This window comes from Parasteatoda tepidariorum, chromosome 1 (genome assembly GCF_982258835.1).
Source record: "Parasteatoda tepidariorum strain Cologne lab strain chromosome 1, Ptep-v5.0, whole genome shotgun sequence".
NCBI classification, from domain to species: Eukaryota; Metazoa; Arthropoda; class Arachnida; order Araneae; family Theridiidae; genus Parasteatoda; species Parasteatoda tepidariorum.
Window position 1 is genome coordinate 115,102,570 of NC_141755.1, and position 19,737 is coordinate 115,122,306.

A 19,737-nucleotide genomic window follows, 5' to 3' on the forward strand; every position below is an offset into this window, starting at 1 on the left:
CACATTTCTGTACAACAGAAAAACTTTCATTGGTACTAGATGCTGTCACCTCACTAATTTCAGGTCGTGATTTTTTCTCAAAATAATTAAAAATTGTTAAATTCTTGCGTTTTGACATCCTAAAGATCCAAGAACAGTAAATATATATATATATATATATATATTGGCACAGAAATATCCGCTAAGCTAGGATCTCAAAGTTTCGAGCTGGAATGAATAACTTCAACGAGCACAGTATCTCCAATGGTATTGTTACTGATCGAAATAGTGACGACGACAGGTTCGGCGATTGAATGAACTTTTTGTTAAGACAAAACAAAACAGATTTAGCGACAAGCGGCAGAGATAACTATTAGTCTGACTAACTAACTCCACTGCACTCCGTTCCCTCCTCTTTTATATAATTTTTCACAGCATCTCCAAAATTCTCGAATTGTCTCAAGACGACAGAACGTCTAGGATTCCAGAATCATCGCGTAAAGACCTCGCGAATGACAGCTGGTCTCGAAAACTATACTGGCAGGACAGAAAGGAACAAGTCCGTAACAGTATCACGTGAATTTGGTTTCAAAAGTAGAACCCTATTATAGTAAATGTTTTTTCAGTATTCTGAGAAATACCGTGAGAAAAAAAAAGTAAGCATAAGGCAAATAAAAATATATAGTCTTAAAAAATAATAGCACGCATAATTTCTACTAAACTTTCTATTTTTGCCATTTTATCTGAGCTCAAGGGGGGTGTTTAAACCCCTAAACCCCTCCCTTGCGTACGCCACTGAACAAGGCTTTTTGTTACATTATCAAGCGGGCAGAAACAGGCTCTAAATATTTATGCCGAGACTTTCAGACTTTCTAGAGTTAAGAGCATTTTGCATTCGGGCCCTGTGCTACCTTGTTAACTCATCGATTTGGCTGAAAGCAGATGCTTGGTTGAGCGCACATGCCTATCTATCCAGACAGGAATAGTCCAGGTGGTGAACCTGGAACCATCTACGAAAATGCATTTGGACGAGTCATCCAAGTGACCAATAATGGAATCGAGACAATAAATGACTTGGTTATTCTCGAGGGCGCTACCAGGCTTTGCTGCTGTACCAATTCAGTTAATGAAGAGCTTCTTATTCTTGTAGCCCGTCTCCACGGATTAAAACAACAGCAATACCAGGGGTCTGTCCAGGCCAAATTTACTACTGTTTAGCGGTACCTTCACAAATTCAACTTTAGGAAAAACTGTAGTTTCACAAAACACTTTTTCTTAAAATTTTATTTTTTGTATCCCATAAGAAACGATAAATCAATATTTTTATTATATTTTTGTGTTGATTTTTTTATATAATTTTCTCAAATTATGTATAATTTTTCACAAAATAGGTACCTCTCAGAAAAACCTAGACAAACCCCTGAATACAGAGGATGAATCTGTTTTGGAATTGAACACTTGTGGAGATGATGACCTTAGTCAAAACTACATCTTCAACAGAAAAATCTGACTCAGATTCCGATGTGGAGTGTAAGAAGATAATGAACTTCAACTCAGTTGTCTTGTGTACACATCCCTTTAGAGGGGCTGATATCAAAACTGCTTAGTATAAGTGCAGTTTTTATAATATCTAAATATATCAATATAATACTTTATATTAATATATTTAATACTTATTACATAACCCTTCAACATTTGAATTTTGTGTAAAATACATTTATTGGTGGCAGCAAATTAAAGCCGAAATTTTAAAAACAAATAGAATTCTTATAAGACCTTGATGAGGACTGGAGCATGGTCATTTCTCTAAGTGACCTTAAATTTATTGTTTTAAATATTTTTAAGAAGTGTTAAGAAAAAAGTACTTTAAATTCTAATTCATTAAAATGTTAATACACTATCTTTTTCCTGTAGCTCATAACAGGAAGAATCATATGCCTGTTATTGTGAGGAACATAGTTATCTATTATTAATGTATTATTACCTCCTTTTTGCTTAAAAGTTCCAGTCTCTTATTATTCAAACAGTATAATCCAATATAGATTCCTTCAGCTATTAAGATAACACCGTTATATTCACAGATAGTTGTGGGTTGACCATCTAAGACAGTTTTGTCTAACCAATTTAAACTTGATTTCATGGAATACCTTTCGAAGGCATCTGTAAATCCATAGGATATTTCATACGTGAGAGCCATGGGTATTCCCCTTCTATTAAGTTCTTCAAATTCTAGCAAAGCACCTACAATAAGAAAGCCGCCTTCTGGAGAACTATTTATGGTGCAAACACTAGAAATAAAAAAAAAAAAAATAGATAAATTTGTTCTAAGTATGGTCCACACAATAGAATTAAAATGTAATATAATTGTTAAAATATGGTGCACATATTTAAAATAAAAAGAAATAAATATCCTACACGGTCAGGAAAATCTGCAAAAGTCAGGATATTCTAAAATTAAGGTAAAAAGTCAGGATTTTTCTTACATATTCATAAAGTTAGGAAAATAATAAAAAAAACTATAGTTCATTCAAAGACTGAGAGGCAAAAATAAAATTTCAAGGAAAAATTCTGTAATTCAAAATATGTAATTTCCTCATAATAACATTCCTCTTTCCCTGGTAGAACCTGTCCTGTTAGCAATTTTCCTCCTGTTTATCCAATGAAAAGGAATTTTTGATAGGGTTGCTAGGTTTATTGCTCTTTGTGTGAATAACTGGTTTATGAGCAGAGTATACTAACATATCTGGTAGCAACAGTTTTCCAAAAAAGTTCTGCCAAATCAGGTGGCTGGAAAATCTTCCTTGTGTGGAGCGGGCCATATTAAATTTTGACAGCATTAAAAGGTACATATAAGCGAAATGTTTTTTTCAGACAGCCGGAATCTCAATAAAAAATGTCTAAGACTGTGTTAAGGATCCGATAATGCTACCAAAATTAGCATTCTTTAAGCTAATTTCTGAAGAATTTCAACCTTTTCTTTTAAATTTTGAGACCTCCAAACCTCTCAGTCCATACTTATATTCTAGTATATTGGAAGTAACACAAAATTTTTTGCGGCGTTGTGTAAAAAAGTCAGTTATAGACAATGCTACAACTGCAAAAAAAAAAAAGCAAGTATTGACTTAACAAGCAATGACAATCTATTAAGTGTTAATAATGCGAATATAGGTTTTGCAGCAAGTAAATATCTGAACATGATAAAAATTAATGAAAAGAAAAGGGATATTTCAAGTTAGAATGTCGAAAATTCCTTTTGACGACGGTCGAAAAAATACTCGAAAAAAGTCCATTGTTGTGCAGTATGACCATATATGGCAACGTTACTTTTAAAAAGTAACGAGTAAAAGTACAAGTATTTTTAAAAAAAGTAACGAGTAAAAAGTTCTTATTTTAAGAAGTAACGAGTAAAAAGTACAAGTACTAAACAAAAAAAGTAACGATTTAAAAGTACATTTATAGGAAATCGAAAATTCAAAGTAACCTAAAATTTTATTGAATAATATTCTTATGTTCTTCAATGTTTTTGCAAAGTTGGTTTTATTTATTTAATTATTTTTAATTTTGAAAGTTATGGACATTAATTTACTTTCAAATTCGGAGGAATGTTATAATATAATTTTGTGATATAATCGTATAATATAATTTTAAAATCAAATATAATTTTAATATCAAACTTGTTATGGATTTGCACTAAAAAGAAATTTTACCTATTGATTTTAATTTTTAGTTTATTATTTTTATTTATTTAAATTACCATTGATTTAAAATTGTTTTACTCTATAGAAACGCGTTTTAAAAGCGCAAAAATAAACAAAGCAAACATGGGGTTTCAGATAGCTTTGTGATCTTTGAGCTGGTAAAAAATAATTGAATGTGCAGTATAAGTTGAAACAGAACAGTCTACAGTTTTATTTGTAACAATGGCTAATGCTGAAGTCATGCGAGAAAATCATTTTCCGAACATTCCTGCCAAACGGAATGATTAAAATTTGTAAGCGAATTTTAGTATCAGCGTCTAAATTAATACCTTCGAGTTTTCAAGAGTTAAAATAGTAAAATAGTTTTCAGTCGCACAAATAGTTCCGAAGTTCTTAGAGATTTGACTGGGCGTTGTTTGACAAGGTCGGGCATAGACATAATTTTAGGAAAAAATGTACTAGATAAAAATGTATTTAGTAAAAAATGTATTAAGACAAAAATGTATTATTAGTGAGATCAAAAAGAAAATTGAAAAACTTAATAACAAAATCCAACAATTTTTATTTAAAATGTATTAAACAAATGCATAAAACTCGAAAATGAATGAAAATAACTTCTTAATTAATATTTTTATTCATTTTGTAAAATAATTGCATTTTGACAGCACTTTTTTTTATTTTTTTTTTTAGAAAGCTTACCGAGTTTTAGAAAAAAGTAACGATTTCATTCGACATTTCCGTTACAAATACTTGTACTTTTTCCCAAAAAAAGTAACGAAAGTACAAGTAAAAGTACTAAATTTAAAAAGTAACGAAGTACAAGTAAAAGTACGTACTTTTTACTTGTACCGCCGGTACAAGTAAAGAAAGTAAAAGTACTGCCATATATGAGTATGACACGTGGCATTTCAAGTTTAGTTCCAGAATTGATTATTCAACATCCATCCATTGCTCAACAAAGGATGGATACCTGTCTGGAAATTCTCCATGTTAATAACTGGGTAGCTGAAACAACAGCAGAAAAAGCAAAAAAGGAATTTTTACTGTTTTGTGATGCTGCCAAAAAAAAAGAAGAGCAAAAGAGATTCTTAGAGTTTAATCCACAGCAACAGAGATTAGATAATTTTTTTTCGAAATATTTGAGCTGAGAAAAAAAAATTGAAAATTTGTGGGAGGTTATAAAAATTGTTCTTATCCTCTCTCATGGTAACGCAACAGTGGAAGGGTAGGGGGGTTTCAATCAATAAAAGCTTATTGGTTGAAAACCTCAATGAAGATTGTTCACAAAGGCGTGTGTATGATTATGTTTCATTTATAAATGGAATAAAAAACAGACAGTAATGAAAAAATGCTAGATGCTATAAAAGGATCTAGAACAAGATGGAGACATGCATTAGAAGCCAAGAAAAACAAAGAGAATAAAAAAGCTGAAATTTCTAGAAAACGAATAAAAGAAAAGATAGATGATTTGAAATTAAGAAAATCTAAATTGACAAAAACTGCTGCTACAGAACTGGATGTTCTTGATTCAGAAATTGTCAAACAACAAAATATGTTGAGAAATATTATATGACATAGGAGCCCCTGAGTTTCTCCGGAACCTTACAGTATTACAGAAATAAATTTAAAAATACTGAAAAAAAAAGAAGATATTTTTGATTTTATTTTTCTCACAAGTTGTATAATTTTTCAATCTGAATTTTTATTTGTATATAATTAACTTTTCTTGACTTTTTTACCCTTTATATTTCAATATTATCTTTTAAAAGAAAAGTCAGTTTGAAGTGAATTGGTGATTTTTAAAAATTAATAATTTAATGTAACAAATGTTCTAGTATGTTTTAAGAGTAAATATTATTAGAGGATACTGATACATATCTCACAGACTTGATTAACCCTTTATATCCTGACGACACTCATGCATTTGGTTCCACTTAACATTAAATAAAATAATCTTTCCATAATCCAACAGATTATCTTGATCTTTTTATTTAAATAGTTTTCGTATCTAACTACAAAAACACACTAAAAGTTTAATCTAATCATGATAATTAAAAATATGTTTCACGTGTTCATATGTTATTTAAAAATATGTAAGTTTTCTGAAAATGTAATTTGGGATATAAAGTGCAATTACGCAATTCCACTTTAATATATAAGTGTTTATCCTATTCAATATATGATAGTTATGACTTAGTAGCATATTATTACTAATTGAAACTGCAATGTTAAAAATTTTGTTGGAGTGGGAAACGGCGGGTTATTATTTATTAAATTATATTAAGCAGTTAAAATTTATTAAATTAAAAAATTTGCTAAATTAAAACTTATTAAATTAAATTATAAACTTCTAAAAATTTATAAAAAGGCTCTAAAATTAGAAAAAAATTGCCCCAAAACCTCAAGAAGTGTCCTAAAATGAAACATTACTTTCCAAAATGTCAAAAATTGACTTAAAATAAAACAAAAATGACAAAAAAAAAGGAACTAAAAACACAAAAAAAATTACCCTGACAGAACAAAAAGTTAAAGAATGCAAATGTCATCAGATTCTGTGTAATAATGATAACTGGATCTATGCCTAAATGAAGTAATACATATTATAAAAGAGTGTCCACTTGTTTTAATTAAAGATAAATTTCTGGACAATTTTTTTTTCATTATGCAACATGTTACTGTAAATTAATATAACCCATTTATTTTACAATTTCAATAATTTTGTCCAAAATGAAAATTACAAAATTGGAAAGGAAATTTTTTGTTATTAGGTTTATTTTTTAAATATCTTAAATGCTAAAAAAATTTGTGTGGTCAGAATTATATCGGCAAAACCTGAGCGTCGGATTAATAAAGATGTTATACTTTGTTAGCCAAATTGGAGTAGAAAAATATGCATTTATTTAATGGAAATTCATAATATTTACAAGAGTTACTTTTTCTGAAAAGTTTGAAATAATTTTTTTTTTGTGTGTCTAATATTAAAAGCTAAGTATTTAAAATTTAGTTAGTGCCATTTGTTTTTTAATTTTAATTCATTATGACAAATTTCATAGCTTAAAAATTTAATAGTTAATAACAAAAAGTTTCCCAATAAACTTTTTCGAAAAATTTACTAATGGTCACCAGCCAGTGCCATCTATAAACTTAAATACTATAAACAAATAAATAGAAGACAGGTCAAATCGGAGTATTTTTTATTTTTTAATGAAGTTTCCAATTCTGCCATAAAAATATTGGGGTTCCTTTAATGTGGCCACCCAACCCTTAGGGGGTTGAGCTAGGAAGGTAAAATATTATTGAATAGATATTTCGAAAATATTTCCGTCATGAATTTTCAGATTTTTTGAAATTCATCAAACTTTTGGGACACCCTGTGTATACACATACTATGAAAGCAGCTAACCTTCAACAAACCAAGTGGCATTAGAAAACAGGCAAGGCCAACACTCAGATAGTTTGATGACACTGATGGCTAGTCCACGGAGGAAGATTTAAAAATAATAAAGGTGACTAATTAGAAGTAGCATGCATCTGATAGATTCTGATGGAAAAAACTTGTTGGGACAGTCTTACCTTGCTATGGGCTGTAGTGCCAAGAAGAAAAAGCCTTGGAACCTTTTTGATGTGCAACATGCATGGTATTAAATACATTATAGCTAAAAATAAATTGATTCAAACATCCAAATCACCACATAAGCAGCAATATCTAAATAATTTGCCACAAGACATCCTCAGGTTATATTAAATAATTTTGGATGAAAGTAAATATCAACGAAGTACAATGGGTATAATGCCGTTCATTTGAAAACAACAAAACAATGTAAGTGATTCCAGCAAGATTTCGAGAAAAACGGCTTAACAGCTATTTTTCTTACCATTTCATTACTATCGATTCAAAATATTTCAAATTTGTTATACACCTTCCTTGATATTACATTAAAAATATGAGAAAAAATTTGCTAATTTGTTTTACAAAAATAGTTTTAAACAAGTTAGAAGTTATAATTTTCTCCAACCGATTATACTTTGGTACAGCTTATTACAAATCAACATAACCCACGCATCACTTTACCTCTTTATGAGTTGCGTGCATGCCGCAGAATGACAAGTTTATTTTTATTTATTTATTTTCAAAATAACTTTAATACTTTTCTTGTATTTGTTTTCCTTATTTTCAATATTTGCATTGTATTTTTTAACTATATTTTTATCCACAACTTATCATAAATAAATATTGTGATAATATTACTGAATTATGATTAAAGAAATTTCCTTCAACTATACTTACAATATAGCATTTATTTACATAAAGTTACTTGATCAGTCATCAATTAAATCTTTGGATGTTTCAGATGTTTTTAAATTGTTCCAAAATAATAGTTGAGGTTCAGGAGTCAATCTTTAAGATTTTTTAGGATGTAATTTTTTTTTATCAAGAGGAAGAGTGTCTCATGCAAGAGGTTTTAATAGTAATTTCCTCTCTACTGCAGATGATTGAAAGAAATCAACACCTATTTATCATCTGTGAAAGAATTTGGAAGAATTCGTCAAAATTTTTAACCCCTCTTTGGAACATTATCTTCACCATTTAATTCATGTATGATAAAATGCAGCTAAATTGAATATTTTATCGTTGGTTTTGTAATAATTTCCAACGCATTTAGCCAGGGTTTCCAATATGCTTGCATATTGGTCATTTCCTGCTCAATCAGGTAGACAATATCAGTCAGTTTACTTCAGATGATGCAGACACCCGACATTTGTGCACCCTGTTCATATGTATGCAAGCTTGTGCTAAGCGGTTTTAATTCTCGTTCATATTTTCAATTTTTCGTTTTTCAAAGCACTTAAACTAAGAAAAAAACATCAGTGTAAGATGTACCGTGTCTATGTGTGCCCTTAAATTTTTTTCAAAAAAAAAGTGCAGGGATATAACTGGCAGTAGCGCCTAACATTACGAAACATCTGTGTAGTGTAAACCGGGTAAAAGCAACTTTGATTTAATTTTAATTCTCGTTCATATTTTCAATTTTTCGTTTTTCAAAGCACTTAAACTAAGAAAAAAACATCAGTGTAAGATGTACCGTGTCTATGTGTGCCCTTAAATTTTTTTTAAAAAAAAAGTGCAGGGATATAACTGGCAGTAGCGCCTAACATTACGAAACATCTGTGTAGTGTAAACCGGGTAAAAGCAACTTTGATTAATCCAATTATTAATAATATCTGTTTTTCATATAGTTAATATTTTCATTCATCTTTTGTAACAATATTAAAATGCATGAACTCAAGATTTGAAAATTTACCCATCATCAATAAATATTATGATAAATGAAAAATAAAAAAAATTAAAGCTATTATTTTAAATTAAAACATAGCTACATTATATCATTTTTTCAATTGTAATTTAGAGTTACGATATTTTCTGATTCAAATTAAAGATTTGCAATATGCAGCTATTCATACAAAGATGTCAAATATATAAAAATCTCAATTTCGAATTTTTTGTCGCTTACCTTGGTTCTTCAGTTGCATGTGGCAATCTCTACTAATAAAACAAAACTAAAGCCTATATTATGAATTTCGATTTATTTTTACTCACCTCATTGCATATGCATTCCCTTCTAAAGGAACTGAGTATTTCTTTTTAAAATCAAAAGGGTCAATTATTTCAATTAAAGAAATCCACCCACTTTTCATTTCCTCGATCGGCTCATCTTCTCCATCCTCAGATATTAATGTCTACAAAATAATATTTAAAGTTACATACTTAAAATACCTCAGAAAAAGAATCTAAGTCACCAAATGTGAAAATTATCAAATGCAGAATTATAAACAAAATATCCATAAGATTACTTGATATGAAATAAAAAAACATACATTATAAATGAAAGAATTATAATTAAAGAAAAATCTGAATTAAAACTCTGATCCTTGGACTAGCCATAAATAAGAAGCTATCTTTTTATATTGGGAATAAAAAAAATTCACAAGAAAATTAATAACTGAGGAATTGGATATAATTTCTGTTTTAGTTAAATTATAACTATAAGTTAAGGTTTTTAAATAAGTTATTTATGTTATATGCACGAAATATTCCTAACATATGCAAGATATTCTAGTAATCAAAAATATTACAACTAAAATGATATTTTCATTGAATTTTAGAACATCAGTTAAACTGAAAAACAATAAAGGAACAATGAGGAAAATTACTTGTGTTGCAATTGTTATAGAGATTTCACTTGTTTGATATTTCTCTCATTTTGCAGCAAAAGTATTTCATAAATACATAAGAAATTGCTTTAAAAAATTTAATAAATTATTTTAAGGATAGCTTAATAAGTTTAGCACTGTTTAAATGTGTTAAAATAACAGATTGCTTTTTCTAAAAAGATTTCATACAGTAAAATACAACTTATTTAGTGTGATATTTGTTAAGTATATTATCAAGTATAATGACCCCCACTAAAGGGTAAAACAATGAAATTTATTGGTGGCAGCTTTTTTCCATCCACTGGCAATTTTATGCTTTAAAAGTATTTTAATGATTTTGCTTCTAAATTGTTATAAAAAACTTTTTTCCTTAGTTTAAAAACATTTTATATTTATATTATTATTATAATATCACGTTTTTTTAAAAATAATAATTAAAAAAAAAGAAAAAATAATATATAATAAATTCGATTTTAGACTTGTTTCGCTCACAATCAATTTTAACTTTTGTATCAGTAATTTGTAACTTTTGTAAGAACTAACTCTGGAAAATTAACCCTTTTTATTGAACAAAATATTAAGTTCAGAATTTCTGCAACTCTCAGCTTTATCTCTCCATTCTTCTATTGTTCATTCTTCATTCATAGTTTCATTCATTCATATTTTTTATTTTCATCTTTTGCATTTGATTTTCCTTTACTCAATTTAAATTTTTTTTAGGTAAATCTTATCCTTCAAATCATTGTGAAATTTTTTTTAAAAATTGTACTGTCAAACTTCATTTTGGAAATACTGTTGAGGGTTTATTTACTATTTTTGGCATTACTCTTTCCGTTTAATTGTCATTTGGTACAGGTGCACCAAAGACAAAATTCTGCACCTGCCTTTTCATTTTTCATCAAAGAAACAAAACCAAACATCAGTCCAATCTTTGAGGAGTTTCTTTTTGTCAATAACTAATTCTATTTTACGGCCTTAATAAAAAGCAAAGATAGCACGATCTTACAGTTTGTCTATAGTAAGAACTCCCCTTGCCACAAAGTCTAATGCTGGCTGCTGCTATTAAAACAAGAATAGTGCATTTTAGAGAGGAGAGCTTTTATGATAGATTAGATAGGAAGTTTACCAGATTGTCTGACACAGCTGCCAGTAGGATACTAATTTAATCCGATTTAAAAACTTTTTTTAGAATCACATGGATTTGAAATGATGCTCTTTATGCAATTTACTTAAAATGATACTATTTACGCAATCGTTTGCTATTTTTTAGTACACAAAAAAAGAAGAAAGCAAACCTTGAACATATTCTGCAAATAAGGGTAATGCATTTTTTTTAAAGCTACGTTTTAATTTCAGGCTAGTTTCTCACCATTTACTCTATTTATTATGAGCGTTAACTGATTTTAAAATGGTTTAATTTTTAAATTTTCATATTATCGCAACTAGGATGAAATCTAAAACTATCAACGATAATTTTTTATCAACATTCATCAAAACATCTGAAGTTATCAAAGTTTGTTTTACTAATATTTTCTTATTTTTATTTTAAGTTAACCTCAATAATTTTCTCACCATTTATTGAAAAATAATTCTGGCTGTTTTTATTAGCAAATTTATTTTTACTTTTTCTGTCTTTCTTAAAAATCAATATACAATGAATAGCAAACTTTACAGATGAGTTATTTATCATTAAAATGTGTACATAGAATTAATTTTATAAAACTTTATCTTTTATTTTTACCAACCGTTATTCATAGAAACAATAATTTCAAATTAACTTCTTTGAGTATTTAGACTAATAGCGATTAAATTCCCCCCAAAATAATAAAACACAAAAAAGCACATAAATTTTTTGAAAAACTTTTCTGAAATCGAATCTTTTAAAAAACTGAAATGATAAAAAAAAGAAATGCTATAAACAATGCTTCAGGCGCGAATTCTCATTTTTCTTCATTCTAGGGGTAACACAACTGATCACAGAAAAAAAAATATTCCCTTTCTTTCGCAGATCCAAGCCATAACCACAATACTAATGTCCTAAACAGGGATCCCACATTCCTACTTGAAATAGTTATACCTCGTAACCACAGTCACTGCCACGAGTCCAGATAAATGGCTAGGGAAGTTGTTTACATAGACAAACTATAAAAGATGCTGAAACAGACTGTCAATAAGAAGGGGCAGGAAAAGCCATTAAAGAACATCATAACAGACGATAATGAAAAAATAAAATTTTTTCATTTAAGCAGGACTGAAAAAAAAAATTAGGATTGAATTTTATTATGCTTAAATTTAGCCTATTGAAAGATGTCATATAGGAAATTCATTACGATACAAAATCGCAAACATTTAATTTAAAAATAAGCAGAAGTTATTAAAAGTTTTTTCGTATGCATATTATGCGAGTGCATTTCCAGGAACTAAGGAGAGAAGATGGGAGAACAAAAAGAGGCGGTGAGTGGCGAAAAATAGTGATATTTTTTTGGTATCCATTTTATTTTACTTAGTCGCCACTAATAAATCAATCTCAAATATAATCCTGGCAAAAATTGTTATATGTTTTAGCAAATTATTTTTGGCTGGGTAGAAGCTTATTGTGAAGATAACGCTTGGTTTTTATAAATTGCACCCTCACATGTCGATAAGAAGAGGAAAGGTATTGTATATTGAACCCTTTTCTAAATTATCACAGACCCTTATTCATATGTTGTTAGGAGTAAGCGTTATGATTGAAGTAGTTTCCTAGTCCCATATTTTGATGTGAATGACCATCACTCAATAAGGTAATAATCAATAGACCTTTCAAAAATTATTGATATTTTAAAATGAATTTTAAAGTAAATAAGAAAAATATAGAAAGTTACAAAAATTTTGTAAGCTTTTAAACTATGTTGAATATTTAACTACGAATTTCGTTAATCAAGAAAATACGATAATACAGTGGAACCTGTAAAAGTGACCACCTGGGTAAAGTGAACGCCTGAGTAAGGTGACCATTTTCTACAAGTTTTATTTCAAGAGTCCTTTTTAAAGAGTCTTCGTAAAGTGACCACCTCTATATAGTGACCATTTGACTTGGTCCCGAGGGTGATCAATTTAGACAGGTTCCACTGTATTTAAAATTTTCTTCTGTAAATTAAAAATTGTAGCTCATGTTTAAATGTAATGTCAAAAGTAAATTTAGTAAAAATAAATATAAATGTTGTAATCAATTTAAATTTAGAGCATTCATAAAGTGTATAAAATTTGAATTTTTTTTCTCTCCCTAAATTATAGTTTATAATATCAACTGCATTTTAAAATAAAATGTTCTCAGTAATTTCAGTTGAAACTTGATTATCTTAATATATATATTTTTTTCAGATTGATTGCTTGAATGTAAAGTTTTATGCCACAAGATCCAAAGGATGATATGGTGCGCCAAACTTGTCAAAGCAGATCAAAGGCGCACACTACAATTTCATCTTTATAAAATAAATGAAACCAATAAAATAATTAATCACAGACACGTACACTTAAAAGTCAATAAAATTAGATAAAAGGCATAATTACATAAAATACACAAAAAATGTAAAACGGTACATGGGTAAGAAATAAGAATGAATAAAATCAGATAAAACAGTCATGCACAATATAAAATATCTATAGCTAGCAGAAATGTGAAAATGTTGGGATGATGGATTAATTATTTTTCTTCTGGTTACATGGACTTAGCTAACAGCATGGATGCCCACAACTGACCCTCTGAGTTAGAAAAAATAGTATTTTAAGGTATTCATAAAAACTTTTGCAATATTTTATGCTAATGCCAGAGTTGACTGGATTAAAATAAATGGTTATATATTTATAAAAATGCTTTTAGTTTGAATAGATCCAAATGACAAATACCAAATTTTTCATAAAAATTTCTCACTTTTAGGTTTAATAGCTAATATGAACTTACATTATTCTAAATAAAAAGAAATATGTAATTTTTAAATGTTTACAGATCATTGCATTACTACAAAAGTATCGATACGTACTTACTATGGTAAACAAAAACTTACAATTTTGGACATAACATGATAAACTGGTATCCCAAAAGGCACCAAAGTAACAAGCAGTCATTTAATTAATATATTATTAAATTTATTAATTAATAATTGTATATACTGATATTCTTGATTTATTTTTTTCCTTAATGTATAATTTTTTCTTGGTATTATTTTCCTTTATTTTTTTCATTCATTATTGTTATTACTATTTACTATTATATTATTTATTAGCATGAGCTAGCTGGGATATTTTGAATTTTTTTTGTGCAGCTGCTGTTATGTTGGTAATATGGTTGCGATAGTGCAAAAGTACCAAAATATCTTTATAAATAAATCAATGTAAGCAAGTTTAAGGTTTTTTAAAATTCTTTTCACTATACTATGTTTTCTAAAATCTAAAGGATGAATGGGTTGGAGGAAATGTTTTATGAATTTTAAGCTTTTTTTTAAAAATTATCAGTGCAAACATTATAACATTATATATACATTATATTTTCAGTGATTTTTGTAACATTTTCAAAGTGAATATTTTAGTAAAAGTAAAAACAAGCATTTTGACAGAAAATATTCAAAATTCATTAAAAAAATTTTAGTTGCATATTTTTTTAAATTTAATGCACCATTATGTTTATAAGCTTATATTGCTCCACTATATCCACTATGTTAAAATAAATAGTTTATTCTTTATTTATTACAAAACCATTAGTACTAAAAGACAATAATATTAATATTTCTATAAAATATACATAAAATACAATGTATTTACATAAAATATAATAGCATTTTATAAGCAGCCTTTTATCCATTATTTTCAAATTAATTTTCAATTCAAACTATTAAATCAAGCTTTCGATGTAAATACCATTGAAGTATAACATTTTCATATTGCACACAATCAGAGTATTAAAGTAATATGTAATATTTACGGAATATGTAATATTACGGAATTATGTAATATTTACGGAACAAAAAAAAAAAAGACATTTTAAAATTAAAATATTAATTATAGGAAACATTGATTCAGTTAACAAATGTTTTTATGAAAAACTTTTGAATAGTTTTGTTACCTTTAAATTGAGACTTTAAATATTATTTTAATTTTTTTTTTTTTCAATGCCCACCTGAGTTAACATTTTGTCAATTCAGGAATTTACAGGGCAGATTTGGTGGCCGCTCTTTCAAGGGCACCATATTAGGTGGGCCAACATTGCTCAAACAGCAAGGACAGGATAGTACAGAGAACGAAAGAACATCCAAGCCATGAGGGGATTCGAACCCAGAACCTTTCTGAAGCAAAAACAGTTCCCAGACCCCTACACAGTCTAGTCAGCATTATTTAACAGTTATCTTAAATTAAAAAAATGGCTTGAAAAAAAGGGAGAAAGAAACAGTTTTAGTTCAGACAAGTTTTTTCCAACTTTGATTAATGCCCAGACAGAATTATAAAATTACTCTAAAAATTTTGAATGTGAATTAAATTTAAACTTAATTCATATCACAGATTTAAGTTTAGATTCATTATTATTAGATTAATAACACATTTTGAAAACTGCTCTAACAGCAGAACTCAAAAACTCAAGTTAGTTTTTAGAAAAACAATTACTAGGTAAAGAAACAAGTAACGGAAGAGTTAAACTAACCAAACACTAGTTTAAAATTTTTAACAAAAGAAGAAAAAAGGCAAATGGTTGATAACTAAAATCCTTTTGAGTGGCCATTAAAAATTGCATTTTAGAAATAGAATTGTATATTAAGAAAATTAGAATAAGGAAACAAAATTCAGATTTTTTTAAAGTTTAAATTCTACCTAACCAGTCTTGCTATGGATTCTTTGTTTTGCTTAAATATTAGTTTTTATGCATTAAAAATTTACATTTAATCTATCAATAAAACTGCAAAAAGAAAAAAGGACATTTTATTTAAAAACAACCAACTATATGAAAAAAGCAATATTAAATGTATTACCAAGTCTCCTTTTTTTTTGTCGTTAATTTTTTTAGAAAATACTTTCTCTCTTTCTAGAACAATTATTTTTTTCCAACATTCATCAAGGATGATCTTGCATGGGGTATTTTCAAGTTTAAATTTGGATTGTGCAAACAGGTATCCAGATTCAGGGAGAGAAATAAAGCTGCAACAAAAAATAAACAATTACAAACCACACTATAAAGGAACACTAGAATCAGCTTAAATTTTTTTTGTTATTAAAAAGAGAAGTTGGCAAAAAATAAAACATATAGAAAATTAAAATATTATACAACTCATTGTTTCTTTTTTACAGCTTACACAATATTTAACTTTAAGAATTTCAATAAAACACAAATTTAATTTTATTAATGCTCTAAAGTTCAAATATAGTTAAGAAAAGTCAAAATTCTTGGTTTTAATTACACTCTCACAGTTACTTGTAAAAATTTCGAGTGTGCACACATAAAGTTAATTTTCAGAAAAAAAAATATATTTAGATAAGTTACAGCATGGTGGCAGTCATACGATGGACACAGGATCAGGCAAGACAACTAAAATTTTTTTATAATTTCCTATGAGCTGAACAATCAGTTTTCCCGATGAGCAGACCTAGTGCGTTCTCCAGAAGTCCACTTTTTCAGGACCACCACAATGGGTGAGATACCGTTGGCCATGTTAATTTGGACGTCTAGTTTCTGCCACACCAGATGGCAGCACCGAGACTCTATTTGGATACAAAAGTGCACTAGGAATTTAATTTTACCGGAAATGCCAAGAGCCAATAAGGCACTCCAGGTATCTTTTACATGTCACATAATCATACGACATGGCCGCTGAGGATTTTCTGGATCCTGCAAGACAACTAAAAAATTCTATATATTTTATTACCTCATATCGAAAGAACAGCAACAAATTAAACTAAAAACTATGTGCTTTTACTTTAAGGATTTTAAAAGAGAAAGATTGCCCAGATAACCTGTCTAACAAGAGATAATGTAACAATAATGATAAGCTAGAATATGTAATGAGAAGATTCTCATGGGATTTCTTTAAAGGAAAAACTTATAATTATTACATTATTTAATCTAAAACAGAGCTAAGATACTGGATGTGAATACTAATTATGAGAACAAGTTTCATTTTGAATATGGAATTAAGAAAGAGAATTTGAATAAAGAAATAACAAAAACATTTGTTAAAGTTTCTTATGTCACAATGCCTCTAATTGACAAAAAATTCGAAAAAATTGCAATAGATAGTGTAGGTGGTCGTAATTAATAAAATTCTACAAAAAGATATTTAACTTTAATAATTGGTTATCACACTCGATATATGCGTTGTTTGTCCAATCCTGAGTCCATCTGAAGTCTTCTAGGATAGTTCAAATATAGTAAGAGGGAAAAAAGATAATGAATTGGTTATGCCTGGTAATGAAGAACATTTTTTCTGGAAAACGAAGTCATGTTCGACAACAAAAGAGAAAAACAAAGTTTGGAATTACCCTTGGAGAGCATTTATCTAAAAAAAACAGGTGAGATGGGAATACTAATTATGAGAACAAGTTTTGTTTTGATAATGAATTAAGAAAGAGAGTTCAGACAAAGAACAAATAAAGAGATATCAGGGTTCATACAGAGATCAGAAGAAGAAATCCAAGGAGTCAAAAATTTTAAGGATTAATAAAAAATTAAAAAACTTTGCGTAAAAGATAACTAGACAGTTTTTTTTTTTAAAAATTAAAAAGCAGTTATTATAAGGAACTCTCAAAAATGTGTAGTTTGCATATTTTTTTCTTAGCCCTTTTGAAATAAATTTTGACTTTGTCAAACTTCATCAAGAAAAATAAATAAAGTTATCACCTTTACACATAAATACATTTTCCAGTTACAAATATTTTAATAAATCTTGTTAAAGTACAGATGTTAAAGATTAACATAAGAACCTACCAATCTTATATTTTTAAATTTGAATACATAAGAAAATCTAAGGCATTTTATACAATTTAAAAAAAAAAATCACAGTAAATTATTAATTAAGTTTATTTGACTTGTAACATGTAAAATTAAAATTTGCTGTTATTTCTTTCTTCTAACTCCTGCAATTAAATTTTTTTCTTTTAAAGTTTTTCTAAAACTAATAGATTTTGACAGCTAAGTCATATAATTAAATTTCCCTGTTTGGACAGTAAATTCATCAGCGTACTTAGTAAGTTCATCTATGCAACACAGTAACCTAAGGAGTTTCTAAGGATTAATTTAGAAATCTAAGTAGTTCCAAGTACTCCTTGGAGACTATTTTATTTCCAAGGAGTCTGTACGCACCCTGGATATATGTATGCATACATAAAGGGATGGCACGAATAGAGATTTGGACGAAGAGCAGAATATTCGCCTCTTCAGCCATATTTTATGCAAAATAAATATCAGTCCGGTACTGAAAAATAATCAAAACCTAGCTGTTGTATATTAGTATGGAGTAAACTGTATATATATATATACTGTCCATTGTTATGGCCTAAAGAGAAAAAAAAACTTCAAATGTTTAAGTGAATAAAGATAATTAGATATTAAGATAATTATAAATATTTGAGATAAGAAAAACTGACTGCTGGATAGAAACAAACAACTTTTTTTAAGTCATTTTTGTTTTGAAAAGCCTCAATTGTGCTTTGAAATCTGTGTGCTTGAGTTTTTATCCTAGAGAAAGTAGCACAAGTTTATCCCTTTATTATGTTAGGTCACAGGAAAAACATTAATAATTATAATTGGCTTATTAAGGTAGAGAAAATAAAATCTTTATCCCAGCAATTAAAGGGAAAATTATAAAATATTAATTAATGCACAACTTGAAGCCAAAAATAGATTAAGAGACAGGAAGTGAATATTTAAGTGTGAGAAAGCATTTAATTTTGAATAAAGTAAGAAAAAGATTTAGATAAAGGAATAACAGTAGTTGAAGATTAGTTGTTAGATCCCCCTGCCTGAAAAATTTTAATTACCATCTGAAAATTTAAAAAAATTTTATCAATTTGCAATACTTTCCCTACCATAGAATCACAATTAACAAGAAAAATAAAATAAAATTTGTAATCTTAGCAATCAATGTATAAAAATACAATATACATTAATTACAGGTTAAAAAAAAAAATCTAATATGTCCATACTCTTGATGCAGAAGTTTCAAATTCCAACTCAGACATCCAATTGACAGCACTCAGAAACGATTAAAAACAATAGAAGAATCTTGAAGATGCACCTAATGATGGGTTGGTTTGGAAAAAAATTGGATATTTTTTAATACCCTATTGCGCAAGAGCAAATCACAATGTTACGAAAAATGAAATCCAACAATTTGATCAAGTGTTGAATTCTCTGACAATGAAGATGAATCAAGAAAATGAAATCAGTATGCAACTCTTTTATGTTTAATTGATGGCAGCTTTCCAGAAAACCAAATATTCTTTAGGATACACAGGAGAAAATAAAAAATTTGTCCCTTCCCTGCCCCCTCTCGATCTTCAAGGTCATAAAAGAAATATTGAAGTTTTCTCTTGACAAATGAGGAGAAACAAATCCTTTCCTCCTACATTTTCTTCTACTCAACTTCAATGATGAATCAAATTTCTGCTTTTTCTTCCTCGATCGTTCTAGTTCAAATTGGCGGGAAAAAAGAGCAAAATTTCCCCCGGTTTTCTGGATACCGGATTAATAGTTCCCTGCAGTATTGAATTTTTTTCCTAAAAATAAAATGCTACTCTCTAATTTTATAAATACTCGAAATCTTTGTTACAGCAATAAATGAATAATTAGATCAAGTATATATCAATGCATTAAAAATGTACATCA

General features: G+C 28.3%; 1 protein-coding gene across 4 annotated transcripts in view; it reads right to left on the minus strand.

Moving 5' to 3' along the window:
- LOC107450605 (splicing factor 3B subunit 3) overlaps positions 1 to 19,737 on the minus strand; it is a 92,169-nt gene that overhangs the window by 16,148 nt on the left and 56,284 nt on the right. For all 4 annotated transcript variants that reach the window (XM_087150907.1, XM_087150899.1, XM_087150903.1 and 1 more), the window contains 3 exons: positions 15,890 to 16,055; positions 9,277 to 9,416; positions 1,964 to 2,267 (listed from right to left, as the gene is read on the minus strand). In XM_087150907.1, coding sequence (XP_087007033.1) covers positions 1,964 to 2,267; positions 9,277 to 9,416; positions 15,890 to 16,055 — 610 coding nt within the window. The remainder of the gene's footprint in view (positions 1 to 1,963; positions 2,268 to 9,276; positions 9,417 to 15,889; positions 16,056 to 19,737) is intronic.